General features: G+C 40.7%; 1 protein-coding gene across 1 annotated transcript in view; it reads right to left on the bottom strand.

Annotated features, from left to right (window-relative positions):
• Positions 1-4,333: 4,333 nt before the first annotated feature.
• Positions 4,334-8,154, bottom strand: part of slc49a4 (solute carrier family 49 member 4) — a 65,865-nt gene continuing 62,044 nt past the window's right edge. Inside the window, exon 9 of the mRNA XM_078552608.1 lies at positions 4,334-6,705. Coding sequence (XP_078408734.1) covers positions 6,590-6,705 — 116 coding nt within the window. The 3' untranslated portion in view covers positions 4,334-6,589. The remainder of the gene's footprint in view (positions 6,706-8,154) is intronic.

Here is an 8,154-nt window from a genome sequence, read left to right as displayed (position 1 = left end):
ATCAGGCAGTGGTCAGCATGTAACGTCTTAGAGGCCCTGCAGGAAAAGGAGAGGGTGGATCCTGTGGGATGGTTCCCCGAGCAGACTGTCTAAGTCATTTGGCAGAATGCCTCATCACCAGAACTTTCCAACAAGCACCAAGACGTAGCTTGGCTGGTGGTGAGAAAGGCCCTCCCCGTCAGATCCTTCCAACACGCCAGGAGCCTCACCCCCTCTGCACGTTGCCCTCGAGGTGGCTGTGGTGGGGACGAGACCGTTGTTCACCTCCTTGTGGATTGTGCCTTTGCAAAGGAGGTCTGGAGAGAGATGCAGTGGATTCTGTCGAGGTTCACCCCGAGCAGTTCTGTGACACAGGACTCTGTGCTGTACGGGCTGTTCCCAGGGACACACACAGAGACAAACATCAACTGCAGCTAGAGAATCATCAACTTGGTGAAAGACACTCTTTGGTCTGCCCGAAACTTGTTGGTCTTCCAGTGCAAAGAGTTGTCCCCGACCGAATGTTACAGACTGGCACATTCCAAGGTCCAGGACTACGTGCTGAGGGACGCACTAAAGCTTGGGGCAGCTGCTGCAAAGGGGAAAGGTCGCTGTCGAAGACCTTTCTGCCACAGAGCACCAAGGGGCTGGGAACTGTTGAGAGCCCCTTGGGCTGCACAGCTCAAAATGAATGTCTGCATTGAATTGTATTATAATTGTATTGAAGCACCTCAGAGTGCATCATGATATATGTTGATAACTCCAATACCATTGTCTGATTGTCTGCATTGACCATATTGAAATGATTGTAATATTCATTGATTGTATTGATACATCTTGTGATCCATGTGTAAAAGTTGAATCTGATTGAACTTTTGTGATGGTGATTTTGAAATGTTTTGGAATGTTCTTCCAGATATTTTATGAATAAAGTATATTTTTCAAAAAAAGATAGGGCTATTGTGACTCCTAATCTCCAATGCTCTGCTAATGGTCCCACCATTACCTGCTCCAAAACACAATGGGTTTCAACCAGGCATCTTGTTGGCTAAATAGCTCAACCTGAAACCACTGTCACATGACCAAGACTTAAGTTGTTTGAATTCCTTTAATTGCACAACTCTTGAATTTTATCATCAGTCCCTGTTTGACCTCAGCAGGGAAGCAGGACTCCACACAAGCAGCCTGCCTCTGTCTATCATTTTAACATCTAACTGGTAGCAGCAGAAAAAGTTCTGTCCAGGTCAAGTGCCTAGCCCTCATCTACACTGAACTAATGGAACATTGAAACTTCTGTATCTGTGCGTCCAAGACTAATTCAACTCTACCTGCCTTCTTCTATTGGGGAAGTCCTCGCTTCTGGATCACCCTGCAAAAGTTCAGCCTCATAACCTTAGTTTTTATCATGGTCTTTGCCCTGAACCCCTTCCTTTCCCTTATCCCTCTTTTATTGTATGAATGCGAGGTTGCAAAACTCCTTCCCGCGTTTTGTATGTGTGTAAAATGAACTACCCTCTTATTTTACCTTATCTTGAGTTTGCTTTGGGGTTACTAATAGAGGATTGGATAACGCCAAAACTGAAGGGTTGGGAGAAACACACCACCACCCATAAAGGGGGAAATCAGAAATCAGAAACACCTTTCTGTTCACAGGCAGGTAGTGAGAGGAGAAGTTAGGGCTGTTCCCCCTCCAGTCCATAACAATTTGGGTTTGGGAAGGGAGGACAAGTTGCAGGTCTTTGTGGAGGAAAGGGTGGTTGGAGTTGGACTGGTACTTTGCAAAAACAGTGGGGTCAAGGGTTGTTTTCCAGAAGGAAAGGGTGATGATGGCAGATTTGAAGGAAGGAACCATTAACAATATCAGCTAAATGGGAGCCAGGAGGGTCTCATGGAAAAGTGGAACTCAGGGAGGGCATGAAAGGTGATCAGTGAAACTCCAGATGCAAGTTCAGGACTAGGACAGGGAGGGAACTTAGACAGGAAGATTGGCCCAATGGGCTAGGAGAAAAGGGGGTAAGCAGCAGAGGCCACTGAATAGCTCATCTCAATCTTAGTGACAAAATAGTTCCTGAGTTCTTCACATCTATTGAAAATGAAGGCAAAGGCAAGGGAATGGGGTTTACGACTTAGAGCAGCTCCTTCAATATACAAGATAATGGACTGAGTATTGACACCACTGCATCAATGAGTTGGAAGTGGGGTATGATTTATGGACAGTCTATTTAAACAGTTTCCTGCACATTGCAGCAAACAGAACTCATGACTGAAACTCCAGGTAAAAGCAGGATTATTTCTCCACCAAACTGAAGTTAGTGGAAGACAGTTATTTTACACACACGACTTGCATGTCCCAGTCACTTAAAGCAGTAATTGACAGGGTAATTACTCTGAAGAAGTCATACGGACTCAAAACGTTAACTCTGTTTCTTTCTCCACAGATGCTGTTAGACCTGCTGAGTTTTTCCAGCATTTTCTGTTTTTGTTTCAGATTTCCAGCATCTGCGGTATTTTGCTTTTAATACTCAATCATCTCCATTCTGGCTGAGATTTGTGGTGTCGCTATCTTAAGGTAATTTACTTTGGTTGTTTGTAATAGGCAGGATACAGACCTCACTCAACCAGCCCATGCTTGCAAAACCCAAAAACAAAACCTCGATTAGATATGATTCCACAATTGGGCAACACTTGCTGAACAATCCTGCGTGTGCTAATAGCTACACAAGCATCCAATTTAAGATAATCAGTCGACTTTGTAATGACTTATTTACTCATGCTAGACGTGACATACACTCATACGCAGGGATCTGCTGTCTGCAAACAAATCTGTTCAAACTTTGTGTCTTTTTAAAATCTGGGAGCTTGGAGATCCTATTGTTCCCTGCTGCTTTCTCCGTGGCAATGCCTCAGCCAATCAGAACCAACTTGCCAATCAATCAGTACCCTTTTCTTGTTTAGCATAAATTGTTGTGATTGTTTAAAATTTGGCATTCTTGTTTGTTCTGATGGGTCCAAGGTGAAAACTTTCAACACATTTCTCTTTTCAGCAATATTAATGTTCTCAAATAATTCAGTTCATATCGGATAAATAATGATTCAGAAACACTATGCATTTGGTACAGCTGTGAAATGAGAAACTATTTCAGGTGTAGAAATGTCAAAACTTATAGGCACATTTGTTGCTAAAGTACCATCATTTGGTAAACTTGAAGCTGTGGTTAAAGCATCCTCACAAGCCTGTAACAAGTCACCTGCCATAGACATAGGATAATTCAGAAGAATTATTGGGAGCTTTTATGCAGTGGGAAATTGGGAATTTGTTGTTCCACTCAAAAAAGATTAACATGTCCTTTGGAAAGCATCAGGAAATATATCACTTTTCAAAACCTGCTTAAGGCACTGCTTTGATGGTGAAAAGCATCCACTTCCCTTTACTTGCATTGGCTCCTGGTCCACCAAAGCCTGAATTTTAAAGTTCTGATTCTCGTAGTTACTTTCCTCCATGGCATTATCCTAATTTCTGCAACCTCTTTAAGCAACAAAACCCTCCATGAACACGGCTTTCATTCAACTTTGGCTTTTTGAGCATCGCTCACTTCCTTTGCCCCACCACTGGCAGCCATCTCAGCCCAAAGCTCTGGAATTCCTTTCCCAAACTTCTTAGCCTCTCCAAGCACATTTAAGATGTTGTTTAAAACCTAACTCTTTGACTAAGCTTTGATTACCTGCCCTAACGTCTTCTCCTTTTGTTCAGTCTCAATTTTTTCCTGAATACGCTCCTGTGTAAAGTGCCTTGGGATGATTTACTACATTCAAGGTGCTAATTTTCTTTTTTATACATTAATATGTATATTCTTTTAAATAGAATATTAGTTGGATACGAGGTTGGAAGTACAGCAATGATTCATTCGTGCAACAAAATACTGGACTAAATTGGCACAAGGCCCCACCTATATTAATCCTCCCTGGTTTATGATCTAATTATACATCCCAAACGACCTGATCTAAAACATGAACAAAGATAATGTTTCACCTACCTGCTTTCTGTGCACTTGAGAAAATGTCAGTGATTGGCAAGGCTGGAATATTGAAGAGTGGAACAAGAGGTTTGGAACTGCAATTTGTGCATGCGATTCCTCGAATGGAAGTCTAGGGGGAAGCACCACCCCAAATTCACATTTAGGCATATCCAACCTACTGAAGAGGTTAATGATAAGGCAAAGACCAGGGGGATTTTACCCTGAATCACACGTCCTTAACAATGGAGCGGGGAGAAGGAAGTAGATTAATCTGCAAACCGGGTGACATCATGGTTAGGTTTGGGTATTATAATTACGGCTTCTACAATGTCCGCAAGTTTCTTCCAGTTTCCAAATATTTTATTTACATTTCTACACATTTTGAAAACTTTAACTATGATTTGTCCAGCAGAACACAAATACACAAACTGTATACTGTAATTCGCCAAGTTCAATTAAATATACATAACCTTGTGCAACAGTTAAAACCACTCATCTGTAAGTTATTTTACAAATATTACAACTTAGATGGTGTATATAAACCTGGTCGACAGCTGTACCAAACAGCAAATGTTAGAATATTTAATGCAACTTCATTTTCAAGACACAGGACCATAAAAACCTGCTAAAATTGTAATTTAGTGACCAATTACAAAATAGAAACATCCTTATGGAGGAAGAACAGAAATACAAAGTCTACTTCTGATAAAGTTTGTAAATTCTTGAACATTTGATTAGGAAAGGCTAGAATTTCATATTTACAATTTTTTTTTTTTTTTTTTTACAGTTCACAATCCGAAGATTCCCCAAATGCACATCCCATTACTGTGGAAGGGATTGACATCTCTGGTGGTATACATTCCATGCAAGACAAAACAGAGCTGCAGTAACCACCATATTTCTCCAGCTCACTCGAAACACCTGCAGTGAATTTAACGGCAAGGCAATGCCATCCAAAGTTTCTGCTCACCCTCTAGGCTTGGTGGCTGATTTCCCAGTTTTGCAATGAGTAACCAACATTCAGGAATATAACCCATTTTAGATTTGTCATCTTACACTCAAGGTAGCAGCACTACTTGACATTATTTCTCGAGGATTTGCCACTAATTTGCAGTACACATTCTAAACCGTAATCCGAACATCTAATTCTGCAAAAACACATTTTCAACCTTCTGTCCGATGTCAGTGTGCGGTTCCAAGCTGATGTCTTGTTGGATTAACTTTGATAGGAAAGAACTGCATACTCTGGGACACTCCGTGAGCTTTAATTCGACAAAACATTCAAGTTAAATTTGCTTCTACCATATTGCAACAGATGGGGGTTACTTTTTTTTTTAAAAATCGAGGTGGGGGGGGGGTGCAGGTGAGAGTAATAGAACACAATTATCAGGGCAATACTACAAGAAAACATTTTCTGCAAAAAAAATGGCAGTGTAAAAAAGAATTTGCAGATTCCTAGACATGGTATGAGTGCTCCATTGGTGGGAATGTGAAGAAGCTCGAGGATGATTATGGATCAGTTAAATGTTTTATAAACACCAAAGCCTGACATGACTGTAAGCACTCAATGCGTTTGCAAGTGAACGCAGAATCTCTATAGAAGGTGATGAGTGAACAAGAGTAGGCTGTCAGTCTGTGTATTAACGTGTCTCTTGGTATCAGTGCACCTGTGATGCCCTTGCATTTAGGCAATTCTTTCCATCACAATAGTTTAAGAACATCAAATGCTTGTGGTTATTCGTCAGTGACAACTACATCAGATTGTGCCAGGGGAAAAAAACCTAATGGAAAGCACAGTTGACTTAGGAAATAAAGATCCACATTATGTTTGGCGAGATGCACCAGTGAGGACTGGCTAGATACTGAAATCTCTCAGGAGATAATTATCAGTGTAAGCAGCATACAAAATCCTAACTACAATTCCAAGAGAAACTGTTAATTTGTATTCAGTCCATTATTAACATCTGCTATTGGCAGTTTCAGTGCAATGTAATCTGCAGTAACCACCTGTCTGCACTGCCTCTCTAATAGGCAGGTCAAGACGGTATAATAGTTCAGACTTGAACCTGTTTTGGCAAGTTCCCACTGGTGCTTCTTATACCCAAGGAAGCACGTGATATCACCAATATGTATTTCATCAACTTTCCTTGCTCAATCTTATCAAATCTCATTCCTTCACTATTAGCCTGTTCAGCTTGTAGATTGGTACTAATCACAATGAGATTGAGCGGATAAATGATTCAGCTGTAGGTGCCACCTGGATTTTCCCAGCCCAGATTCCATACCCAGCTTTTAAACTGCAGCGCAACCGTTCCAATGTCTGCATCAATTGCATACTTAGTATTAAAAGGGAACACCTTCAAAATAGTTCTTCCATTCCTAGAACACAGTTAGCTTATTTTGTTTCACACGCATCTCCAATTTTACAACATTAATTAGCAATTCCAACTTTTGAACATAGTGAGTTTGAATTTAACAAAAAAATCCCTCCCTTTTTTATTAAAAAAATGTGCAATTCCAAGCAAGTGTGCATTCCTATTCCACAAGGAGTTTCCCAGTCTTTTCAAAATTTGTCTGTTCCTTCCATCTATACATCAGACGGAGACCAACACATCGAGGTAGAGTCTATCATAGGATTCCTTGAATAGGAGAATAAGGAGAAGGCTGAACAGACATGATGCAGTCAGACACCAATTCAACCAGTAAACATCTGAAAAGCAAACAGAGAAAATGTCAGCGCCATGAAGAAACACCGTCCAGCTCTTTGAAAAGTGCGCGTGTTTTATACATGGAGCTAAACTTGTCTGGGATGCCTGCTCTTTAGAGGCCATTTCCAGAAAGGGTGATGAAAGCAGGATTAGTTCCACGGATGTAGTCCTCAGTGCCCATTATACAAGTGTTGAGAATAGTCATTTGGGCGAGATTCCACAGGTACTCCAGCACAGTTGGAGATCTACCAAAAAACAAGTCACCAACTACATGAGAAAGTAAGCAAGGAGAGAAAATAGAGAAAAGTGAACACACTATAGGCCACAGTATGAGTGATGAAAGACCACCGGCCTGAAGCATGAACTCTGCGCCTTTCTCCACAGACGTTGCCCGATCTGCTGAAGGGCTTAGAATGCCCCATCAAAAGCAGTTGTGGAAGTAAAATCTATAATGGCTTTTTAAATGGAAAATGGATATCTGAAAATCAAAAGCTAAAAGGGAAGGGGGAAAGCGACTAAATGGTAGTTCTTTCAGACAGCTAGCACACGACACGGGCTGAGTAGCCTCCAGTGCGTTAGAATGTTAATGGTTCCAAAATGTGCATGGTTAATTTTTGATCTTGTAATAGGACACTAGAACAAAATGATATAATAGCTGCAAACATTCTAGAATAAATTGGTGTTACAGCCAATAAACCATCAAATCCAACTTAAGGGCATTAAAAGCTCAATATTCTTGAGATGTAAGATGTAACTTCCCTTGTATCATTTAAACGCTGCTCATTTTTCTTTTACATACCATAACTACATCACAGCACAAACCATCTCAACTGTATGATTACTGCTCTTATGGAAAAGTTTAACTCTCCTCCAATTTGCTCAGCAGTAGGGATTTGCAGAATTGAGTATTCAGCAGAGATTGTAAAGGAGCGTGAGGAGAAAAGCAACCATGAATACCAAAATGTACTGGGCCATTGAGATCTTTAGACTAGACGTTTATATACGGAGAATGCTTGGAAGGTTTGGAACTGCAGTGTACGATGACTGCATGAAGGATCAGGATCAAATCAAAAAATTGAGCTCTCAATTCAAAACATTACCTAGAACCCTCTGATAACTGTCTGCTCTCTGATCAAAACCCTAATGAAGCTTACCCTGGAACATTTGCTTTTCAATTATAGTGTTTCAGCTCAAGTCATGATAAATGCTTTTATTCAGAGAAACAGACACTAGAGGAATTACTCAATTTACGAAGATTGTAATTTGCAAAAGGACCTATTTCTTGCAGCATTTAAATGGACAGTTTTCTGAAAAGTTTGTATTGAACCCGTCATGTTCCAGTACATTATGAGCTTTCAGTCAATACTTAAATTTTGAACACAAACAGATCATTAAAATGGCCGCTGCAAATCATGTGATCTTTGGCATTTTGAGCTGCAGACAATCCTGAG

The sequence above is a fragment of the Cetorhinus maximus genome, chromosome 11 (genome assembly GCF_964194155.1).
Source record: "Cetorhinus maximus chromosome 11, sCetMax3.hap1.1, whole genome shotgun sequence".
Classification (NCBI taxonomy): Eukaryota; Metazoa; Chordata; class Chondrichthyes; order Lamniformes; family Cetorhinidae; genus Cetorhinus; species Cetorhinus maximus.
Note: the sequence above shows the minus strand (reverse complement) of the source record. Positions and strands in the feature narration are given on the sequence as shown.